The sequence below is a fragment of the Typopeltis vanoorti genome, chromosome 5 (assembly GCF_054136105.1).
Source record: "Typopeltis vanoorti isolate ZY-2024b chromosome 5, IOZ_Tvanoo_1.0, whole genome shotgun sequence".
NCBI lineage: Eukaryota > Metazoa > Arthropoda > Arachnida > Uropygi > Thelyphonidae > Typopeltis > Typopeltis vanoorti.
Genome location: NC_143553.1, coordinates 13702372 through 13728811, shown reverse-complemented (window position 1 = coordinate 13728811; position 26440 = coordinate 13702372). Strand labels below are relative to the sequence as shown.

The following is a 26440-nucleotide window of genomic DNA, read 5'->3' as shown; positions in this document are numbered from 1 at the left end:
CAGTGGAAGCAAGACCTAGAGGTGATACTAAGTGGAAGTAATGGAGAAGTCATATTTCCATATGCCAGTTGCCAAATGGTGTCACACCTTATTATTAAAATTCTCTGGATTAAAGATAAGTTTATGGAAGTTTTTTCATTTGGCTTTGCTACCAATTATATATTTGGTTTAATCCTTTATCCAAGTGTAAGCAAATAATGTTTGTGCCTGAAATATTTTGAGGACTGGGGCAACTTGTGGCAAATGTGGCATAAGTTCTCATCACTTGCCTTAGTATCCCATAATGCAAAGCACATCTCCTTGTGGACATGTATAATGCTATGCATTAAGGGAAGGATCACTATCCAGACCGGTTTTGACCTTTATTAAGGTCTCATCAGTGGGAGCCAGACCCAGAGGTGGTGATACTAAGGTGTTAATGGAGAAGTCATATTTCCATATTCCAGTTGCCAAAAAGTGTCGCACCTTATTATAGTAATCCTTCCGTTAATGCATAGCATTAAAAATGTCCGCAAGGAGATGTGCTTTGTATTATGGAATACTAAGGCAAGTGATGAGAACTTATACCACCTTTGCCACGAATTGCAGCAGTCCTTAAAATACTTCAGGCACAGACTTTGTTTACTTACACTTGGATAAAGGATTAAACCAAATATATAATTAGTAGCATAGCCAAGTGAAAAATCTTCCATCAACTTATCTCTGATCCAGAGAATTTTAATATTAAGGTGTGACACCTTTTGGCAACTGGCATATGGAAATATGACTTCTCCATTACTTACAACTTAGTAATCACCACCTGGCTCAAAATTGATGTGCTTTTGTGCAGAAGTGGTCCCTTTCCTTGAGGTATGAGAGGCTCTGTTTGGCATAGGTTTTTGCCTGTCTCCGAGTGGGGTGCCGCTGAGATTATGGTTCAGTCTGGTGGTGGGGTGAGCCTGCCACTGGGTAGAGCCAACGCTGAGAAGTTCTTCTTGGTGATGGGGTGAGTCTGTCGCTGAGTGGAACAACGCCGAGTTGGATGGCCCTTCAGTCACTCGTAGGGAATGGTCTGGGGGACTGCCTAATTTTTAGACAATGAAGGTCGAAACCAGTCTGGGTAGTGATCCTTCACTTAATGCATAGTATTATACATGTCCACAAGGACATGTGCTTTGCATTATGGGATACTAAGGCAAGTGATGAGAACTTATGCCACATTTGCCACGAGTTGCCCCAGTCCTCAAAATACTTCAGGCACAAACATTGTTTGCTTACACTTGGATAAAGGATTAAACCAAATATATAATTGGTAGCAAAGCCAAGTGAAAAAACTTCCATAAACTTATCTCTAATCCAGAGAATTTTAATAATAAGGTGTGACACCTTTTGGTAACTGGCATATGGAAATATGACTTCCCCATTACTTCCACCTTAGTATCACCACCTCTGGGTCTGGCTCCTATTGACGAGACCCCTAAGGGTCGAAACCGGTTGGAAGCTTGGGTGATGTGATGGCAATGCTGTAGCCAATGAAGTTCTAACTGAGGCTTGGCTGTAGCTGTTACCCAAGTATAGGGGGTAATGGATGGCAATGCTGTACCCCAAGTTAACTGAGGCACGGCTGTTGCCCCTCAGATTAAATATGAGTGGTTCTACTCGGTGGTGGGGTGAGCCTGTTACTGAGGGGAACAACGCTGAGTTTTGATCCGGGTCGCTCAATGTTGAGTGATCTGGGAGATCTCACGAGTTTTTGGAGAGATAACCCCACCCTTAATACAGGGAAACTGGTAGCATAGGCAAGTGAAAAAAAAAAAAACTTCCATCAATACCATATTCTTCAATTTATGCAATAGTTTTCCATTCTATATCCTGTCAAAATGCTTTTCCTCATGCTGCTCATTGCAAAGCTTAGAATCTCTCACAACCCATATCTGTATGCAAGCTCTTACTAACTTAACCGCCACTCCTAAGATACTGATAGGTTGATGCGTAGACACGTTAATCTTTGCACAACCATTTATTCTTCAAACTCTAGGGACACATTCCAATATTCTATCATTTTATGGGTTTATCATACATTCTTTCCACTCATGTGGAATCTTCCCTGTGCTGAGATTCAAATAATACAGCCAGTTCAGCTGAAAATCTTTTAGCATCCTTGCTGATATCCCATCAGTCCCTCTTGCGAAATTCGTTTAACAGCTCTAGTACCTCCCCTTCCTCATACACTTGAGTTTCTTCTTCCAGTAAAAAACAGTAGTGTGCTCAATCCTGCATATACTAGGTTGGTATCTTTTAGCAAAATTGGTACTGATTAAGTTGAATGTGAGTAGCAGATACTCTTCAGTATCTGCTACTCACATACCATCTGCATTGACTTGAGTTATTCTTTCATATTCATTCTTTCTTGTATTTGCATCATAATGATAGAATTATTTTCCATTGTCTTTAGATTGCAGAGGCAGTTTTTTTTTTCATACCTTTCAGACTTTACTTTCTGTACAATAGTTGTAAATCTTCTGATTCCCTTAAGAATCTCTTGCTTAATAAGATTGCACATGCATTTCACTTCTATACCATTTATTCTTCAGACTCTAGTGACACATTCCAATATTTTATCATTTAATTATTTATTTTTTATACTTCCCAAGCACTTCTGATATCCTTCCCATGTTGCACAATGGGACAGAGCCTAGTATACTCCTTACTTTGTCATAATTTCCTGCTCCAAAGTTTAGCATGTAACCTTTTCTTAAGAATACATCCTTGCATGTAGCCACTTCCAATGAAAGGACAGCATGATCCCTCTCACCAACCATAGATAAAACAGTCACATCTTAACTAAAAACCATCTCTGACACTATAATTATATCTAACACTCTTTGATCTTGAGTTCCTTCTGTCACATGCTGCTTGAGGAATTTGTCCCATAACAGCACAATAAATTTGGTTTCATTCTTCTCATGAGATTTTATCACTAGCCAGTCAATGTTTGGATAATTAAAATCACCAATGGTGATTACTCATTTCACACCCATCATTTTTATTTGGCAGTGCATTTTTTCATCACAAGCAACTGATCTACTAGGTCTGTAACAACACCTCACTGTCTATTCGATCTTGTTAGATTCCACCTCACACCAGATGACTTCAAACTCATTGCCATGTGGAACATTATTACTAATATTTAATAATTTACCATTTAATAATTTCTCCGGAATTCTCATGCCATACACATTCAAGTGTAGGTTGTCCCTGTTATAGAAATCCATTCTTCCTTCAAACTTCCTCCATATATCCAAATACTTCGCACCATTCTTTTTACACAGTTCACACACCGAATTGTTTGCAATCATAGCCCTTCATCTTAATTTTGGGTTATCACAACCTTCTCACTCCTCACTTCCAACAGCCTTTCATATTCTCTCTCTCTCATAGTGTTTATTATCATTATACATTTATAATTTATTGATTCAAATTTGTATATAGGTTATTTGACTTCATATAAAAAAATCATAGTTTTTCAATCACATGTTTAGGTCACTGATTCTTTGTATATCCTTGAAATATCAGTTTAGTCTATTAAATTTAAGTTTTACTATATATTGTGTTGTTCTTTCAATTTATTACACAGCAGCATGCATTATAAATTTTAATTATCAGTAATGGATGATAGAATTTGTTAATGTAATGTTCCTTTAAATGTGAGAATTGTTCACTAACCACTCCACATTTCAACCATTAATTGAAAATATCACCATAAATGATTCTTAGTAATATGTTCTTTCAGAATTGTTGACATTTTTGTTGAAATGAATCAATTATTTTGTTTTACTTGTTCTTTATAGCCATTCCATCATTTCTGTTCTGTGCTATCCTGGATATGGACTAAAGTTGCAATGTAAGTAATAAACTTCATACATGCAGGTTGAAATACTTATTTCAATTAACATATGATCACAAATTGATACCTTTGCATGACATACTTCATATCCTTTTCCCTTAAAATGTTAAATTATAAAATTATTAAAAAATTAATAAAAAAGTAATAAAAAATTAAATTAAATTTAATAAAAAATTATTTAAAAAATTATTATAAAATGTTAAATTAAAAATGTCAAATCTGGGAAGAAATATCGGTAGTAGATATCGCAATAACTGACCTTGTTGCTCCAGGAACGGGAAACGAATACCGGAAGACGAGTAGTGTGATAGGAGAGAATGAAGAAAAAAAAAGCGTGAGTAACTGTGAAAGTTTAGGAGATGGTTTTGTTTGGGAGAGTGAATTTCGATTAAGAGTGACTGACCTGGAGATAGAGAAGCTGAAAGAGGAGGTGGAATGTCTTGGGAGAAGTATGAAAGATGAGATTACAAGAATGGGAGAGATAAATGCAAGGCAAATTCGATGAGAATGGAATTCGATGTGGAAATGGACAGAATGGAAACAGTAGGAGAGAGAGGTTTGGGAGCTAGAAGAGGAGAGAATGGAAACAGTAGAAGAGAGGAAATGAGAGAGAGATATGGGAGTGCTAGAAGAGGAGAGAATGGAAACAGTAGAAGAGAGGGAATGAGAGAGAGGTCTGGGAATGAAAGAAAAGGAGAAAATGGAAACAATAGGACAATAGGAGAGAGGGAATGGTAAGAGGTATAATGTATGGGGACTCGATGATCCATGGTGTTCAAGATAGGATGTGTGAGGAGTGTTTGCCAGGAGGAATGATAGAAAGTGTGGCTTTGGCAGTTAAGAGAGGTGAAAAGGGTGGATGAGATGATTGTGATGGTGGGAACAAATGACTTGAGTGGTGGTGTAAATAGAGCAGTGAGAGATATGAGATTCTTGCTTGAGATGGTACGAAAGAAGACACAGAGAGGAAAGATAGTGTGTGTGTGTTGCCTTGGTAAGATAATGATGAGCTGAGCAGAACAGCAGTGATATTGAATGGCATAATAGCGAGAATGTGTGACAAGAGAGGACTGGAATATGTGGATGCTTGGAGTGCATTTGAGGACAGAGAGGAATTGTATGTGAGAGACTGCTTACATTTGAATGAGGAAGGACGTAGGCATCTGGAGAGATTGCTGTTCTGAACAAGTCAGTGTGTCCCAGGGAGGATGGTAGCAGGTGGAATACTGATTATGATAAGTGATGACCTATGTCCTCTAAGAGTGAAGACTGGAAGAAAGTGGCGCAAATGATTTTGAAAGCATATGGTGTGAAGTGGAGGTGGGCAAGACAGGATATTTAGTGGGGTGTCGCTACAGACCAAGGAGGACAGAGGGGGGGGACCAGGAAATGTTTAGACAGTTGAGTTTGGCAAGTGCAAGAAGAATGATTGTTATGGGAAATTTTAACTACAGTAGTATAAATTGGGGAGAGGAAGATGCATGTAGCAATAAGGCAATGGATTTTCTAGAATTCTTGAGGGACAAATGTCTTAGGCAACATGTAATAGAGGGAACAGGAGGTTCAAGAGTTTTGCATTTGGTCATAGCATCAGAAGAGTTGATAATAACTGAGATGACATCTCTCCCGCCAGTAGGAGAGAGTGACCATATGGTTTTGACTTGGAAAATGAATAGACATGCAGGAGAATCAAAGATACAGGAACGTGTGTGGAATTATAAGGCAGGTGATTATAATAGTCTAAGATGTCAACTTGGAGAAGTTTCATGGAGGGAGGAATTGGAAGGCCGGGATATCATTAGTGCATGGGAAATTATGAAAGAATATTTGTTAGCAGCAATGGTAAGTTGTATACCATGAGTAAACAAAAGTACACAATTTGGAGTAAAGTGGATGACAAACAATATTAAACAGGAATTACATGCAAAAAAGAGGCTGTGAAAGACATATAAGGAGTCAGGTGAACAGAAGATGCATGAAGAGTATAAGACACAGGCCAGAAGAGTGACTAGTATGGTAAGGAAGACGAAACCGGAATATGAGACGAGATTGGCCCTAAGATCCAAAGAAAATTCTAGGGAATTTTTTAGATATGTGGCCAGTAGGAGGAGAAATGACTGTGGAAGAATGATATTGTGGGATAAAAATGGGAATAGAGTGACTGATCCAGAGGAAATAGTGGAATTGTTCAATGAACACTTTATTGGAGTATTTCATCCTGGAGGAGTCAGTTTTAATGCAAGAGGGATAGGGCAGGTTTGAGGTTTAGAGGTATAGGAGGAGAGTGTGTTTCAAATACTGAGTACTCTGGATGTTAGTAAAGCTGTGCGACTAAATGGTATTTCACCACAAGTTTTGAGAGAATGTGCTAGGGAACTGACAGTGCCTTTGACCTGACTTTTCGATGAAAGTCTGGCTGCGGGAAAGGTGCCCATGGAATGGAAGAAAGGTAAGATAGTGCCATTGCATAAGGGCATTAGCAGACTGGAAGTGTCTAATATAGGCCAGTCTGTGTGCCATCAGTAGTTGTTAAGATCTTGGAGAAATTAGTGAGGGACCGTATACAGCATTGGGCAGATGAGGGTAATGTTATCTGTGAGAGTCAACATGGATTTGTGAAGGGGCGCTCTTGTTTTAGCAATATGCTAGCCTTTTATGATAAAGTTACAAGAGCATTAGATGAGGGAAAAGCATATACTGCCATTTTCTTAGACTTAGTGAAGGCATTTGACAGGTTGCCATGTGATAAGCTGATATTTAAGTTTCAGCACATGAGTCTGGATGTCAGATTTGTCAACTGGATTCAGGATTGGCTGTTTGATAGGTATCAGAGATACAGTACAGATACAATACCAGTACAGGGCTCAGTACTGGGACCTATATTGTTTAACCTTTATATCAATGACATTGTCAGTGGATTGTAAGGGGACATTCAGTTGTTTGCGGATGATGCGAAGCTGAGAAGGATTATTAGTAATAGTGCAGATGCGGAGCTCTGCAAGAGGATTTGAATAAGCTGGATAGATGGGCAAATGAATGGGGATTTCAGTTTAATGCAGCAAAATGTAAGGTCTTGAGGTTTGGTAAACATCGATGGGACACTGCATATCCTACGGGAGGAGTTGTACTGGAGGAAGTAGGGGAGATAAGAGATCTGGGGTTGATGATTGATAGAAACCTGAAGTTTACGCGACATATTGCAAAGGTGGTGAAGGTAACACAGAGGATTGCTGCAATAATGAGAAGGACGCTGACCTCTGCAGAGATAAAACAGTTATCATTTTGTTGTATAAGACCCTGATCAGACACACTTGGACCATTGTTCTCAGGTTTGGTCCCCAGGATTTAAAGGGGATAAATTAACTGTGGAAAGGGTACAAAGACGGATGACAAAGATGATTTCAGGACTGTACAATTTTGGTCATGAGGATCGGCTGAGGGAATGTGGACTGCAGAGTTTGGTGGATAGAAGAAGGAGAGGTGATATGATTGAGATTTTTAAACTGTTGAGAGGTGGTTACAGGGTTGACACTGGGGAGTTCTTTTGCTTGGTTGAACAGCGGGAAGGAGTGATGACAAGAGGCCATCCCTGGAAGTTATGAAAGGAAACTGTGAGCAAGAGGGTAAGGAGTGGTTTCCTTGCATGGAGGGTGGTTGAACCATGGAATGCATTACCTGATGGTCCCCCCTAAGAAACACTTAGAGTGAGGTCCCCCCTAAGTGTTTCTTAGGGGGGGTACCTCCCCTCGATGAGTCCTGATAGACTTTGTGTTTCTTAGGAAGGACCTCCAACGATGAGTCTTTTGACTCCATGGAGGCCTGAATAATAATAATAATAATAACAAAGTAAATACCCTCATATACAATATTAGAAACTGCTTAGTGTGCAATGGACACTTACACTTACTCAGTACTCAAAAGGCAAATTTCTTTATTTTTATGATTAGTAAGAGAAACCTCCAAGGGAGTCAGGGACTCATAGCGGGAGGCCATACTATTTGCACCAGCTCTCATACCTCTTTTTGAATTCATTCACACTCAGAGGCACGCCTGTGTGCAAAACTTTAGTCGGCACCCCTATACTCTCCCCCCAATAAAAAAAACACTTTATAAAAACGTTATTTTTAATATTTGATGCCAATAAAGTGAGTATTTCATTTTGAATTTTATCTCCTGAATAGGAGGGCATATTTTTAAAGTCAGTATCATTAGCTACACGTCACGTGTGTTCCAATATAAAAGGATCAAACTTTTCTAACATCTGAATGCATTTTAAAAAATTGCCATTGTTGTGATCGTAAAATTTATTACTTTTACCACGAAGAGCTTGATTTTGTTTGCCTAAAAACTGTACTTCAAAAATTATTCTTTTTATAACTTCATACCAACGTTTCCTTTCATTATCTAAAACTGTTTGCTGCAAGTAATCAATACAAGTTTTATTTTTTTTTAAGAATGCAATTAATTCTGTCCATTTTTTGTAATTGTTCAAATGATTTAAATTTTTCTCATGACAATTCAGGTAGATTGCAAGATGTTGCCTATATTCTGCTGATAACAGCAGAATATAGAATAAAGTTAAAAACTGCAGCAAATTTTCTTATATATGTTTAGAGCAAATGCGAGTGTGAACAAGTTTAAACAAATCCAAACGTGCGTCATCCTGTAAACAGTAAACTTGCTCAAGTTTTTACTTGTTTACGCTAAACTACTTGTTAGAACTAGAATCAGAATAAATTAAGATCTTAAGGAATAATAACAAATAAGTGATTATAAATAATTTGTTTAAGACAAATCTATAAAATATAATTAAAATTTAAACAAAAATGTAATTTATTTTGATATAATTAATGAATAATAATTTTTTTAAGTATTTCCTTCCTCCTCGCCTGAAATCTTTTGGCACCTTTACTATCCTGGTGCCTGTGTGTGTGTGTCGCACACATTGCACATATTGCCGGTGCACCCCTGTTCATACTGCTTGCACACACATCATCCAAAGGCAATCCATTCCAATCGCACACCACTCTATGAAAGTAAATACCAGTCCTCACCTCTTCCTTAGCAGTACTCAGTCAGCTTCCAAGGATGCCCTCTTGTCCTTTACCCACCGTCCGTAAAATGAAATATTCCATCAATAGCGACTGAAATCCTGTATCATCCTTTCAGAAGTTTGTAATTCTCAATCATATCCACCCCCTCTTTCTCCTGTTTGCTAGTGTCTGCGGTCTACAAATTCTCAATCTGGCTTCATAATCAGTATTCTACAATCCTGAAATCATTTTTAACACTCTCCTTTGCACTCTCTCCACTTTATCAGAATCAAAAAGAAACCAGGAGATCAGACATGCGCACAGTAGTGCAAGTGAGGTCTTATCAAGGCCTTGTAAAGAGGCAAAATGACATCCTTATCTTTGCATGTTTGTTTCAGCATTGCAATAATCTTTTGAGTTATATTTGCAATCTGAGCTAAATGGCCCCTGAACTTCAACTTGCTATCTACTAACACTCCAAGATTCCTAGCCTGATCAGTTTCTTCTAGCATAATCCTACCAATATAATATGACATTGTATATTATTAGTATATTATTATTATTTTTTTTTTTTTATGGAGTAATGGAAACACCTGAACTATTCATAACTGAAGTGATTCATAATTGAGTGATAAATGATCATTAGTCACATAATAATAATAATACCTCTTCTTAAACTCATTCACTAACAATATACTTACAAACTAATGGTGGCAACTCTATTGCTAATCCACCCTCTTTTTAAATGGAAAATATAGCCATCACATCACCCCTTTTCTGGGGAATTAGGTCATTCGTTATTCTTTCCCATCCCATCACACATGGAAAAGTTCATCCTAGATCCATTATATAAACCCTTTTAGAATTGTTTGATTCTATCTTATCTCATTTCTTTTCCCTTTCCACCAACATTTGTAATCACAAAACTTAAGTTTATCAGTTAGTTCATATATGCAGAATACTCTGATTATTTTTAAGTATCAAATATATACATAAAGGGAATACCTTTCTTAGCACTATGTATCAATGTGTACTTTAACATCCATGTTTTTCTCACTTTTGCAATATATACTCATGTATTTCATATCCCTGTTGGCTATCATCATCAACAATTCATGGCATTACTTTCAGTATATGGCAAATAAGAGAAAGAACTTATCAGATGGTATTATTATTATTATTATTATTATTATCATCATCCGAGACCTCCAAGGAGTCAAGGACTCATCGAGGGAGGCTATAAATCACTCAAACCAGCTGTCATACCCTCCCTTTATTTCGATGCCAGTTCTGATGAACAGTGACCATGGACATATTCTTCTATGGAAGAATGCCTGCATCTTCCACCTGCTATGGAAGATGCAGGCCGTGGAGACTGACTGCCTGTTCAAAAGTGAGTGGAGTGTATTAGTGAGAGGAGGTTCACTACCCATCTAACTACTCTTTTCTATATACTTGTAGGAACCAGTATATTTAAGAAACTCTTAAGGTCACCACTCTGGCAGATGTGTGATTTGTATAGAGTCAGGAGCTGTTTGGAGTTAAAATAACGTCTCAAGCAAAAGAGAAAAACCTAATTTTTCATTCACACTAGATGCACTCACTGCTCTCGAAGAAAAACGTAGTTCATATCCCTTTTTTGACTGTGAACAAACCTAACTTCCATGGATGCCCCAGTGTTCTCTCCCCACCTGCCATATAAAAAAAAAATTTCATCAGACAATATCCTATAACAACCATTCAAAAGTGTACAGACCTCTATCATATCACTCCTCTTTCTCCTGTTAACCAGAGTCTGTAATACACATACTCACAATCTATCCTCATAATCTAAATCCCATAATCCATATATAACTTTGTAACTCTTCTTTGCACTCTATTCCACAGCTTCTTTATCCCCTTGGAAGCGAGGAGAGCAAATCTGAACACAATAAACAGGGTGTGGTCTTATTAAAGCCTCATAAAGGGGCAAAATGACTTCCTTATCCTTAGATGTCAATGTTCAACATCACAATTATCCTGTGAGCTGTATTTGCAACTTTTGCTCTGTGGCATTTGAACTTCAAATTCCTATCCACCAATACACCATGATCCCTTGCCTCCTCAGTTTCTTGTAGCATAACCCCGCTAATATAATATGCATCTGGAAATCACATCACCAAAGTGCATAACTTTACACTTACTGACATTAAACTTATAGTCATTTATGTGGGCCCAAATTTTCAGCCTATTCAAATCATTTTGTAAGAGCTGAATATCAGTAGCTTCTCTGATTGCCCTGCCTATTTTTGGAACCATTTGACCTTTATTGGAACAATAATGGTCCAATGACTTGAACCCTGAGGTATATCACTGGTCACCTTAAATCTGGTAGATTCACACCCACTGTATACCACTTTTTGGTATCTGTCTGTCAACAATCCCCTGATCCAAGTCAAGAGTTTATATATTCCAATCCCATATTCTCCAGTTTATGCAACAACCTTTCATGTGGAATCCTATCAAATGCCTTAACAAAATCCAACATTATCATAGTGTATCCATTCCCTTTATCCTACTCCACCATAACATTGTTATGAAATATGAGCAAATTGCTAAAACATGACCTTCCTTTAGTAAACCCATGCTGCTCCTTGCAGAGTATAGCTTGTTTGTCTACCCATTTCTGTATGCAAGATCTTACCAACTTCTCTAAAATCTTCACTACCACACCAGAGATACTGATATCTCAGTAGTTAGACACATCAATTTTTACACCACCCTTGTACAATGGAACTATCATACATTCCTTCCATTCCTGTGGTATTATTCCTGAGCTGAGACTCAAGTTATACAAACATGTGAAAGGCCTAGCCAATTCTATAGACAACTTCTTATTTGTCTGTAGCAGTGGTTCCCAACCTTTTTCCACTTGTGTACCCCTTTTAAATCCATTTCTATAAATTGTGCCCCTTGTTTTTAAAATAGCTGTTTTTAAATACTGACACTTTTTTTTCAGTGCCTATCTTAATGTAAAATAGTGGAAACGAGGCCATTTCTGCCATTACTGATTATTTTTCGTGTATCCCTGAATGGCCCAGCACATACCCCTAGGGGTGCACGTACCACCGGTTGGGAACCGATGGTCTATAGGGACAAATTAGGTTATGCAACAGCTCTTCAACCTCATTTTCATTCAGATCTAACTCTTCATCCAATGTAATAGTAGCACTATGCACCATGTTACCTACACCTGGTTGGTATATCTTTGCAAAGTGAGCACTCGTTAACTGAACAATCTCATTAGCTTCCAACCCTCAAGTACCATCCACATTCAATAAAGTTATTCTTTCACATTCACTCTTATGCTTGCAGCATAACAATAAAATTCTTTTGGATTGCCTTTAGCTTGCATGGTCAATTTTTTTTCATTTCTGATTTAGCTTTTTGCATAATACACGTTACTTTTCTGGCCTAAGCTTTATATATTTCATAACCTCTCTGACTCTTATTCTCACAATATTCTTTCCACATCATCTTCTTGTGGATCTCTTGCTTAATAAGGTTGCACATCCATTTCACCAACCTATTTATTCCTGGAATGCTAGAGATACATTCAGAAACAAAGGGGTTGAGTTTGTTGCTTTTTTTGAATATGATGTGACCTAAGATTATTGGCATTAGTGAAACCTGGCTATTAGTATTACTTGGTGAAAATGGTTCAGTGATAACTAGAAGATATTATTGAAATATTAAATGAGTAATTCGTTAAGGAAAGATCATTGTCACAAATGTGAATACATAGCTTGAGTATAGTGAGGATGGTAGAGGAACTGATGGTCAATGAGCAGGAATTGTATGAGCAATTAAGAAAATCTGATAGCAATAAATGCTAGATATTGTGTGTGGAATGCACTTCAAAACAAAGGAATGCCACTGATGATAATAAACCTCATACAGGAAGGATATAAGGAATTCAAGCCATGTGCTGCATGATGGATATTTGTCACAGACTTTCCAAACTGGCCGGGGAGTGTGACAAGGATGTCTGCTATCTCTCTTATTATTTATACTGGTGCTAGATCAAGTTCTAGAACAGGCAGCAATGAAACATGCCAAAGGAATATTTTGGAAAATAAATAAAACTTTGGGTGATCTAGACTATGCAGATGACATATGTCTAATTGCTCACAGACATGCAGATATCCAAAACACTAACCACATTACAAGAAGAATAACCGAAAGTTGGTTTGAAAATAAATACAAATAAAACAAAAGAAATTAGAATTAATGTGAATAACAAGGCACTGAGTGCAACTGAAAATGGAAAAATCAAAACTGTTTTACATTTTATATATCTCAGAAGTGTTTTATCTCCAGATGGAGGAGCAACTAGAGAAGTTGATATAAGGATTCAAAAGACAAGAAGTGCTTATGCTTATGCTAATCTTAGTAGAGTATGGACAATGGAAAATATTCACATAGATACAAAATTAAAAATATTTAATCCATGTATAAAATCAGCAAAAATTTCACATCCATAATTAAATTTATATGGATATGAAATGGCCTGGTTTCAAAAGGGGGGGGGGGGAAGAAAACTACAAACATTCATAAACCGAAGTCTGTGGGAAATACTTTAAATTTGGTGGGTACAAATGATTACTAATGAAGACCTCTGAAAAAGAACAAATCAGCAATAAGTCAACCTTGAAATCAGAAAATGAAAATATAGATTGATTGGACATACACTTAGGAAAGATCATGAAGAAATCTGTCATGCAGCCATGGAATGGGTTCCAGAAGGAAATAGAATGCCTGGCTGTCCTAAAAAATACAAGTATGAGATCGTCTTTAATAGAATGTGAGAAGAAGAGTTTTGCTGAACTAAGACCAATAGCAAGGATAAGGAACCATTGGAAAGCCTTTTCAGACTCCCTATTTCCTGATGGAATCTGGGGAAGAAGAAGAAGACGAAGATAGCGATAAAGCAGTAGGCCTTGATAACATATCAGAATTCTTCAAGAAAATGTTCTAGTGTGTTAATGACAGTCTTGACATACTTCAAAATCAAGTCTTGCAGGTGTTCCACTTTACAAAATCTACAATAAGACCAAGGGCTTCAAATTATAGAAATCTTATATGCTAGTGTGTGGGGACTGAAGTTGTAGTTAAGGTGGTAGAGAAGTTAGCAATGGCTGGTATCCAGAATTGGGTTAATGAGAACAGCAGCAACAGTATTCTCTTCAATGACTGGCATGGATTTACTAAAAAGGAGATCATGTTTGAGGAGTCTGCTTACCACATGACAAGAGGGCATTTTAATTGAAATGGATTAAATTATATAATAGATTAATGTGTTTGATAGGCATCAGCAAATTGTGTATGGGAGAGGTGTCATGTGGAGGGAAGTCGCTAGTGGTACTCATATGTTTCAGGGATCTATATTTGGAATCACTGCCATTTAACTTGTATGTTTGTGATAATGAGAGAGACGTTTAAATGGGTATATGCACTTATTTGCACATGATTCGAATTTGGAGAGAACCATGAGGAGCAGAGCAGATAATGTAGCATTACAGGAGGATTTGAATCCACTGTGTACTGACTGGTCAAGTGCTATCAGTTCAGTAATGCAAAATGTAAGGTCTTAAAATAAAATAAAACCAAACACAGATATAAAATATACAGTTACTGGGATATTGTACAATACTTGAAGGAGATAAGAGATATATTAGTGTTGATAGAATGTAAAATTTACATGACATATTATTAAATAAATGAGATGTAACATTTATTATTAATTATGCAAGACCTCTATGGAGTAAAAAGAATCATTGTGGGAGGTACACACCATTACATGCAGCTCATCAAACTGTGCTTTAAACTCATTCAATGTGTCTGCACTCACCAATCTATCAAGCAATGCATTCCATTCTCCAACCACTCTCCATGCAAAGAACTTGCTCTTCACTCCATTGCTCAACCCTCTTTATACCATTTTCAGTAAAGCTCTTTTGTTTTACCCCCTTCCATTCTATGAAAACTTTCTTCCTCCTTTACCTGGTAACAGTCCCTTTTCATCTTATTTGTCATAATCATATCTCCTCTTCTCCTCCTCTACCTATTCATGAGGCTTTGCAAATTTTATTCCCTCAATCTATCCCATATTCCAATGATCTGTTACCACTTTATTCAGTCTTCTCTGGACTTTTTCTAAGTGACAAAAACAAGTGATAAAATCTGTACACAATATTCCAGATGATGCCTGATTAAGGCCTTATATAATGGAATCATAACCTCTTTATTTCTTCATTCAAAGGCCTCTGCCATAAATCTAATGTGTGTCAACTTCATGACTTGTGCATTGTGGACCCTGAATTTCATGTCCACCACCAGTCCAAGATCTCTCATCACTTCTAACTCCTTTAAAGTTTCCCCACCATGTGTATGCTTTGCATCCCATCATTTCTTACCAAATTTCAAACCTTATACTTTGCAACGTTGAACTGATAATTCCACTTACTTGCCCACTCATACAATTTATTCCAGTCCTCCTGTAAGGCCATAACATCTGTTTTGACTCTGCATTATTCATTATTCTTCTTGATTTTGCATCATCTACAAACAGTTTCTTATCGCCAGTTTAACTCATCCCAGTATCATTAATATTCATATTGAACAACAATGTACAGAACCCTGCAGCACATCACTAGTGACTTTCATCTATTGGGATCCTACCTGCCCCCATATACAACATTCTGATACCTATCTAACAGCCAATCACCTATCCAACACACTAACTATCATACATTCCTCTTTCCTCCAATTTAGTTAACTTGTGATCTATCTATTAAAAGCCTTTGAAAATACAAATATACCTCCAGGACAATGGAATGTAATCAGAACCGGTGCTAGGGTCTTTGCCGCCCGCATGCAATTTCTATCTAAGCACCCCTGTAACAATCCAGGGGGGGGGAGTTCTTTTACGATAATAAAAATTTTAATTATTTGAAATTTCTTACATAAATTTTGTCAGAACAGCCACACTTTATGTAACGAACCGGGAGTGTTGACTAGGCAGGATAATCGTTAAAAACCTGAATATTCAAAAAATTCTCACAAGTTGAAGCAAATTTTGATAAAGCCACTTCACTTTAATCATTGAATATAATGATACAGGGATTATAGCCTTCTCACCGATCCGAATCACAAACAAAATTAAAATGAATTTTAATTAAAGTTAAAAATTTATTTGAACTAAAGTTTAAAAAATTCTTGCAATAGCTTTTACAAGCTATTAAGAATTTAGTAACTTGTAAAAATTTTTTAATAATTTTTATAAGTGGAACTATCTTTTAGGAAAATAAAAGAAACTCAAGATAGATGAGAAAATAAGAAAAGAATTCAGAAATAATTAGAACATTTAATATAAGTATTCAAAAAAAACCATCTTTACAAAATAAGAAAATAAATTAAATTACATAAATATACTTGAATTTTTTTAATTAAAATTTTAGGGTTTTTGATTTCATATTCACAAAATTAGAAATAATGGTCTTAACGTCTAATTCCGCACATATATAATTTTCAATAGCTATTAACGCCAAACTAACAAGCTTTTTTTGTGACATACTTGTTCTTAAGTAGGTTTTAATCAATTTCAACTTGGAAAAGGAACTTTCACTGCTCGCTTCACTAACAGGTACGGTTAATAGTATTCTTAAAGCAATTGAAAAGTTAGGGAAGGATAAATTATTGGACACAATAAAATTAAGAATATCGAAAGGGTTTTGAATATTTAATTATCTTTTCGAAAAATATCCCATAAAGCACATAACTTGTCATATATAATAGTTCTATTGCATTTACGTCTTTATTGTCGCCGTCCTTCAAGAGAATCTCTAAATTGTCACAATTTTTTCGTAAATCTTCATTATTAATTTGTAGTAATCTATACAAGAAATTGAAATTATCATAATATGTTTTTATTTGTTCAAAACGTTCTATTAACAAACACATTGCAACTTCTAGAAGTGTATAAAACAGATTCACTCTAAATTTATCTTCTGGTGATAGTGGCATTTCGTTGTAATGCTCGTAGTCAAATTGTCGTGTCTTCTTTCATCGTCGAACTTCAGTATCAGTTTTAAATTCTTGTTCTCCATCTACCTCTTCACTCAGTTCTTTTTCCGTTTTTAGAACTTCTTTAAAATTTGTATCTGATCGATAATACTTTTGTAAGAATATTTTTAAGTTTCGATAGATTCTAAAGCAAGTGGTTCATATTTTTGTTTCTAAGCATTTAATCACAGGGTTTATTCTGTTATGTAAATCATGCCAAGTTATAAGAGAGCAAATAAATTTGTAGTCCTTTATTTTAGCACATAATGTATGTGCTTCATGCTGTTTCTTTATTGATTGCCCAATGTTTGTAAGAGAATGAAAAGAAATTGTATATTTCTTGAATAATTGCAAAGAAACTAATTGTATCTGCATTCACTTTGGCTGCATTGTTAATGATTAAATTTAGAGTATGAGCAGCACGTGGCACGTAAAAAGCTCGAGGATTATTGTTCAAAAGCAAATTTTGGAGTCCATATTTTTTCCCTTTCATATTTGCCCCTCATACCCTTGACCTCGCATGTCTTCAATGGGAATGTTCCATTTTTCCAGTTGTTCAATTATTGTTGCAGATAAACCACGTCCTATGGAATCTGATATATCTGCAAAACCTAAAAAGTTTTCCCTGATCTTGACAATTCCATTGTCACAGGAAACAAAGCGAATAATAATGGTCATTTGTTCTGTTTTACTTGCATCAGGTGTGCAGTCTAAAATTATGGAATAATATTAATTTTTGAATTGATAATAAAATTGTATCGCTGATTGTGTTACTTAAAGTTTCCAATATTTCATTTTGACTATCTTTACTCAAACAGTGTACTCTATTGTTTCATTGTAGGGCCCTTTCAGCATGATTTTCCATAACGAGATCAAACTATGCAAACAGTTTGACTAATTTTAAAAAATTGCCGTTATTCCTTTCATATAATTATTATTATTATTATTATTCGTGACACCTCCGAGGAGTCCGAAGACTCATCGTGGGAGGACACCTACAACTGTCTCAACCACTACACCGAACCTCTACTACGAATCATCTCGATCAACACCATCTACCGCCCACCTCCACCACTACCACAACTAGTATTTTTTGTCTGTAAATTGCGTGTGTTCTGAAGGGCCAATTTGTCTGTATGCGGGATGAAAAACCCGAGTTTCCAGGAGAAAAAATCCTGCTACCTCCGTATGAGATCAGCTAACTCACCTCCGATTAAAATCGTCCAGATAAAGATTCCTCCCGTCGCGACGAGAATCGAACTTAGGCCTGTTCCAATCGAAGGGCGCAATGTACCGTTGTTCTTCCAATTGCGCTACGGAGGCATAAATGCAGATTGTTTATCAGATGATCCGCGAAAAGTTAAATTTTGGCTACCGAGGATTTTATAATTTCAATCAAGCATTCTGAAACACTCGTCCAATGTTTCTTTTCCATTTCATACATGCTTTGAGTCTGGCAATCAATAGTAGTTTTGTTTTTTAAATTTTTATCGAGTTCTTTCCATTTTAAGAAATTTTTCATGTGAGTTAAACTAGTCTCATGTCTATGAAAAGTTGTACTTACATTTCTCCAATCGTTATAACCTTCTACAAGACTACTTGATTCAGTAGGTGCGAAAAGTTTGCAACAAAAGCAAAAAACAGAATTTAAAGTTTCGGAATAAATGAGCCATGTTCTTAGCACGAGCTCCCCGTTTTCCATTTTTCTATTATAATACGAGTCGCCAAATTTACGACCATATGTACTCTGGGATATGTTATATTTTTCTTTTGAACAGGCCCCATTTCAATTAAACCAACTCGTAATTTTTCATCAATATTTTCCCATTCACCTGGATCTTCTAAATTTACAGAGACTAACAACGTGTTGATTTCATGGTCAACTAGAACTAAATTTTCTCTTAACTGTTTTTCACTTAAATCATGCATCTTGTTTTCTTGGTCAATAGTTGCAATAGTACTTTCATGCAAACTGGATAATGTGCGCGGTTCATCAACTCTGATTTCTGATGTATCGAGTTGGTCACAATCTGCATTAGAATATTTTAATAAATTTATTAAGAGCCCCAGTTTGTTTCTTAATATCTGCTTCTTTCGCAACATGACGTTTATGATTTTGTGCACCGGATAACTTTTGTTTAATTTTTGATTTCATTTCTATTTTATACTCACAAGAAATTATTACACAACATGACACAGAGACGAAATAATACTCCGCACTGCACTACTGTCAGTAGTCTACTGAGATTAGTAACATATTACATAACGACACAGAGAAGAAATAATAGTCCGCACTGCACTACTGTCAGTAGCCTGAGATGCGTACCATATGACTGGTTTACTAGTAACAAATGTTTTGTACGAAAATTCGTTTCTGCGCATAAAAAACGTTCACCATTTCACTTTAGATAGACCGTTTCACTTTAGTAGACACAACATTCTGCAGACATTCTCGCTGCAAAATTGTAAACAGCCGACTGATCAAAGAGGTGGCAACATACAATTTTTTTTAATTTTTATTTTGTGTATCCGGACTTATTTATTTTAATATTGATCATTCTAAGAATTTTTTGTTTTTATTATAAAAATTTTGTTTCTTAAAAATGAACCATGCCCCGGCTGCGGCGCCCCTTTGTAGCAGCGCCCGCTTGCACTGCATGCCCGCTTCTGCCGGCCCTGAGTGTAATGCATCTTTATTGTCCAAAGGCATTCATCACCTTATTATAGTACATAAGTACTGTACACCCACAGATGTGAGACCCTTCAACACTTCTGCACATGTCAAAAGAAGGAGAATCCATTCCGATATTAGGGTAATCAATGCTAATCAAAATTAGCTTTTCTTTTATGAAAATTCTAGTTCTTAGAGTGGTAACTATTTTGTTTGTACAACAGTTGGAAAATTTATGTATAAAGTACGTGACTTCGTGTGTTGGTGGCCATGCATCCTTTATTTCTTTCTCCCCTTCAGCATGAATTGACTATTCTTGGCACAAAGCCAAGGTTAGTTCCATGAAGTGTGGGTGCAATAAATTGATAAAACATGACTTCCTTTAACAAACCCATGCTGACAATCACAGAGAATACTGCTGACACCAACCTATTTTGCATTTAAGCCCCCCACCACCCTCTTCAGTGATCACCTTATAAATGGTGATTTTTTCAGACATCTGCTATTGAAAGACTCTTCATAGACAACTATCTGAAGGTTAATGCTAGCTCCTTGGAACATTCCTTGAAGACATGCAGACAATTACATCCCCTGATGAAATGGTCAGATCTAGAACTCTCGATCCTCGCATTCCCTAATTTATGTCCTGCCTGAGATAGTTCTCTCAAGAACTCGAGAAATTCATTTTCCTTATTCCCAGATGCTATCTCTTCATTCCAATGTATACTGCCATAATTAAAATCACCCATAATAATTACCCTTCCTTTGTTCACTAATCCATGTTGTTTATACATTTCTTCATCACCACCCTCCACATTCCCAGGTCTATAACAACATCCAACTAAATATGTCTTCCTCTCAACCTACACATTACATCACACTGCCTGATAACCATTGCTACCATTTCTCTCTTTCATGTCTACCTTATGTGGACATAATTCCCATGCTATCATCAGCAGCACTGCACTCTTCCACCTCCCTTCTTGCCTTTCTATCCTTGCGAAAAATACTGTATCCTTCCATTTCTTTCACGTTATGATATCATCTTCGTTCAACCATGTTTTAGTTATTCCAGTGATTTTGGGGTGAAAAAATTAAACCACCGAAATCATATCATCTCCCTTATTACTGATACATCTGGCATTTGACCTAGAAATGAACAAACACCGCAGTTCATTTCTAGGTCTATAATCAGTGCTGTCTACCACTTACCACATATATCTGCTCAATCACAACTTCTCCACTCACATCGCAATATACTCCATCTTCGTACAAACATTCTCTGCCACTTTCAACATCCATTCTCCTGCCATGTCTCCCTGTCCACTCGGGCTACCCCCCACACACACATTTCCCTGTTCCTCTTGCATTCTATTTCTCATTGTACTGCTATTTCCATTTCCATGCAATTCTGTCTCTTCAGTACCACTCTCCTGATTTTTCCCTTCATCTCTTTCTTCTGATCCCTTGCATGCATCACATACTGTACTTCCATGCAGCAACACTTTCTCCAGTACACTCACTCCAAAGCCATTCAAATTCAACCTATCATGCTTATGTAATTTCATTCTTCCCTCAACATTTGCCACACATTCACAAACTGTAACTGCCACTCCCTTCTCCTCACACAGCTTCACTAGCATACCATTCATGATTCCAGCTCTCCGTCTCAACTCATCTTTGTCATACCTTGGCAACACACTAACAACCTTTCTCACTACACTGTTTTCTTTCACACCTCTCAACAGCCTTCTGATATTGCCCTTACATACTGCTAATGTCCACTCAAATCATTTCTTCCCACAACCGCCACTAGTTCTCTTGCTCGTTTCCTCCTCTTGTCCAACATCTGAATTATTCTGTTCATTCTCCCTCCTGAATAGCAGACCTTGTTGATTCTCTCATTATCTAATTCTCCAACTATGGAATCTCCATACACTGCTATCCTGAAGTCACTTGTCACCTCTTTTACCCATTTTTCTTGCATTCTATTCTTTTGCACACCTTCATTGGTTTCCACTAAAAGTCTCATTTCACTCTGCACGTTCCTCATTTCAATTTTCATTTTCAACAGCTGTTTCATCAAATCTTGCAGTCTAACAATTTCATTCTCTGTCACTCTCGTAGCCATGCAACTTCTCGTTCTGCTGCACTGTACTTCCATTTTCTCTTTCATACTTCTTTCGCTCCCTTATCACTAACTTTCACTTTTACATTCTTGCTTTTGCTAACTTATTATAAATTCTATTTGTATTTCCATAACCGCATTGATTATTTTTCTTTTTCTAATACAGAGTGATCAAAATTAAATTACTCCTGTTTGAAGGTCTTATGTAGCACCATGCAGTGATCCAAATGCTGCAAAACTTTGAAGGAATACATTGTGCATCATGTAGAAACAATATCTGAGAGAAAAAAAAAAGTAGCCCCATAATTACCACCTGGGGCATTGTAAATTCATAATACATAGTATTTGCATATCACATAACTCAGCAGGTGCCAGAAAGGTTTAAAAAGAGAGACATGGGATTTTTTTCTTTCATTTTGGTTGTCATTTCTCTCCACCGTGATGGCACTAAGCTTTTCCTAACATGTTTTGTTCATGAAGCTATACTACCTAAACAACTGCAGTGGTGCTGTTGGTGCACCCCACAAATTTCATTGCCTGAACAGCTGTCAACGAGATCCACTATCTGCATGTGCCCCGCAATGAATAATAAATCATTTTGAAGAAACAAGATTGTTAAGAGTTCGACTGCAGAGTTTGCAAACCAGTTAGTTCACAAAAACTGAATGAAGTTGCTATTGCCATTGTGGAACAGGCCATGAATAACAGTGCTGGTTCCTGCAGTGCAAGTGCTGTATCAAGACATAATGACGTGCCTTATACAACTGTCTGGAAAATATTATTGAAGAATCTGAATTTCTACCCATTCAAGCCTGACACAGGACTTGCGCCTACAGGACTTTGAAAATCAACTGACATTCACTTTAACATTTCTTTCTTTAGTGGGTTAGATGATGCATAGCTATGGATGTATTTCAGGAGAAAGGCTCCCTTTCTCCTGAATGGAGCTGTGAATATCCACGATTTCTGGGTATGAGCTACAAACTACATGCACTCTAATAAATTCCTTTGTATCGAACAAATTCCTTCACCCAAACTTACTGTCAGTTATGAGTTTACAGCTTCATTTATCATTGGACCATTCTTGTTTGAGGACATTCACCATTCTGATCCTGTGACCTGCTCAGTTACTGCTGAGAGGTATCATGATATGATAAATAATTTTGCTGTACTATATCAACAGCAGCACCTGTGTGTATGAATTCAGTCATTTTAATGCAGGATAGGGCACCTCCACACATCAGTTAATCAGTACAGGAGGTGCTTCAAGAACATTTCATGGAAGCTAGAGTGATCACACATGCGTTTCCCACCACATGGTCACTTTGTTTACCTGATCTGACCCCTTGTGACTACTGGCTGTGGGGATTTCTCAAAGAGTTTATCGGGATCATCCTTGTAACTTGCCAGTGCTGAAAGACAGCATAATCCAGCATGTTCACAACATCAGTCTTGACTAGTGATGTTCTGCCACTGAACACACTATGTGACAGTTCCGGTTTGTAGCATATCAGGAAGGCAGTACATTGATCAGTGTGTCCCCTAAATGCATAATGGAAGTGAATACAAATGTGTTATGTATGCTTGTGTTGCTTTTCTCCTCCTTCTTACACACACACACACACACACACAGAAAAATTACTATATCTAGATTTGGGACATTGTACAGCACCTTCTAGTGGTGAATTTTGGAACTACTTTTTTTTTTTCTCAGATATCGTTTTTGCATGATGCATAGTGTAGTCCTGTAAAGTTTTGCATTGTTTGAATCACAGGATAGTGCTCCACAGTGATACTTAGATTTTGATCACCCTGTGCTTGCTTTATGTACATAACATGTTATGTTTGAATGAGATCTGCATGTCATGTAGCAAGAAAATCAAACATAATTAACGACATGGACTTTTTGATAATAGTTTGTTGAACAAAGAATGTGGAGAGTGTGTTTGCAGAGAGACTAAACAGGAAACAAGAAAGGGTATGAATATGTTAAAAGTGTGATATTCTGTTGGTATATGAGTAAGGATCCCAGACGTCCCGTAAAATATGGGATCGTCCCATTTTTGGCTAATGCGTTCCGCTTCATTTTTCAGAATGAAACAGGACACATTCTTTCTTCAGAATTCATTCTTCAGAAAAGTATTGCAAGAGTTAGCAAGACTGATTGATTAATAAGAATATTGTCAGGTGAGAAGCGCATTACTGCAGTAACGATCTATTTTGTATCAATAATAGTAAGTAAAAAAACACTTGAAGGGAACTTAAAGTGGCTTAATGAAAATATGTAGCCTAACAATTGGATTTACTATTTGTTTACTTATACTTAGTATAGTATGTGCACAGTAAACCTTACCACAAACATACTTGGAAAGTTAGAATAATTTTGTAAGACTGGCATATGTGATGGATGCGCATACTAAACTTTCACCCTCAGTCATAAGTGTCCCGTATTTTTTTCCAATGTATCTGCGATCCCTATATATGAGTTATTGGTAAATGTGTATATCATTTGTTTCTAGGATGCAAGACTTGAAAAAGGAGTTGAGCAGAATCAGAAGCGAAATGAAAAATATCTGTAGTGAGATTAGAACTTTGGTGGGCTAGTGCAAAAGGTTTGGATGAAGGAAAGCAGAGAGAAATAGGTAACGAATGACTCGAGAATAGAGACATATGGAGATTCCATTATTAGAGGTGTGGTAAATGAGAGATTCCATGAGGGCGAATTAGCAGGATAATGGATTAGATATGACAAGCAAATGAGTTTATGGTAGTTGTTGAACAAATGACTTGGTTGGACATAAAGAGAACATGAGGATGGATATCTGGAGGTTGTTGAGGAGATTTAAAGAGAAGAGTGTGGTTGGAAAGGCAGTCAGTGTGTTGCTATGGTATGATAATGATGAATTAATACAAAGAGCAGGGGTCATGAATGGTATGTTGGCAAAGCTGTATGAGGAGAAGGGAGTGCAGTTTGTAAATGTGTGGGATGCATTTGACAGAAGGATGGCAATGTACAAAAGTGACATGTTTGCATTTAAATGAATTTGGTATAAGTTAGTAAGAGAGAGAGACTGTTGCTGCAAGGAGGAACAATGAGTGATCTGAGCAAGAGAGCAGAGTAAGTTATAGGTAAAGCAAAAGGTCAGGAGAGAGAGGCAGTGGTGATACTAATATGGTTGTAAATGAGAATAATAGTATTGTGAGTGATAATTATAAATTGAGAATACAATATGGCCCAGAAAAATGGAGGGGGGGGGTAGTCAGGGTGGACAGGAAGACAATTTTATTATTATTATTATTACGCAGGCACCTCCGTGGAATCCAGAGACTCTTGAGAGACTGAAACTGTCAGCACAATATCTGTCATACCTTTCCTTGAAACCATTACAGACAAGGCATTCACACTACTCAGGCAGCCCATTCCATTCATTCAGCACCATTCAATCCAAAAAATCTAGTCCTCTTGCACTTGCTAACCACACTGTTATTCAAATATCAGGGTTGACCTTGTTCTTTTCCTCTAGCCAGGTGCTGGAATATTTCCTTTGTATTAATCCTGTAAAATCCTTTAAGTAACTTAAATATTTTTATCATCACCCCTTTTTCTCTTATCAACCAACTTGCAACCCACAAACCTTCAATTTATTCTCATAAAGAGCATTACACAGACCACTCACCTTGGTCACTCACCTCTGGATCCTCTCTACTACTTCCTCATCTCCAAGAAATTCAGGTGATCAGACATTATTATTATTATTATTATTATCCTAAGACCCAATGGAGTCGCAAACTCAATTAGGAGATCATTTTGTCATATGCACAGCTCATCATACTGTGCCTTAAACACATTCAAATTCTCTGCAGACACCACACTCTCAGGCACTGCATTTCAATCATTTATAGCTCTCCATGCAGAAATCCTCCTTCTCACTCTCTTGCTCACACCCTTCTTATACAACTTCCAATCTCTCATCATTTTATGAAAGTCTCTTCAACGTTAATATTATAACAACCCCTTACCAACTTGAATGTCTCTATCATATCATCCCTCTTTCTCCTATCCACTAGAGTCTTCTTCATCTCATATTCAACATTCCGGGGATCAGAAACTCTTTTGGTCAATCACTTCTGAACCCTTTTCAACATCTCTTCATCCTTTTGAAAATCAGGTGACCAAATCTGTTCACGGCAGTCTATATTTGGCCTGATCAGAGCCTTGTACAATGAAACCAGAATCTCCTTACTTCTACAAGTGTCCTGTGCATCATTGCCAGAATTTGTTGCATTGTCCTCAGAATTTTAAATTCTTATCCATCATCACTCCCAAGATCTTTTATTATCTTCACCTCCAACAGTATATCCCCACCAAGTGTAAATTCTACATCCCATCTTGGTTTCTTTCCTAAATTTTAAAATCTTATATTTCACAACATCGAACTGGATCCCCACTCCATGTCCATTCACTCGGTCTATTCAAGTCTTCTTGTAAGGCCACAACATCTGCTCTACTCCTCATAGTTCATCCCAACTTTGCTTCATCTGAAAACAGCTGTATATCCCCATTCAAATCTTCCACAGTATCATTAACATGCAGGTGAAACAAACCATGGATCTAAAAC

At 36.9% G+C, this 26440-nt stretch overlaps 1 protein-coding gene across 4 annotated transcripts in view; it reads left to right on the top strand.

The window, feature by feature from the left end:
• The window catches only part of LOC150106232 (voltage-dependent calcium channel subunit alpha-2/delta-3-like), a 2133114-nt gene that overhangs the window by 1853915 nt on the left and 252759 nt on the right, over window positions 1–26440 (top strand). For all 4 annotated transcript variants that reach the window (XM_090393048.1, XM_090393049.1, XM_090393047.1 and 1 more), the window contains one exon: window positions 3831–3883. In XM_090393048.1, coding sequence (XP_090249174.1) covers window positions 3831–3883 — 53 coding nt within the window. The remainder of the gene's footprint in view (window positions 1–3830; window positions 3884–26440) is intronic.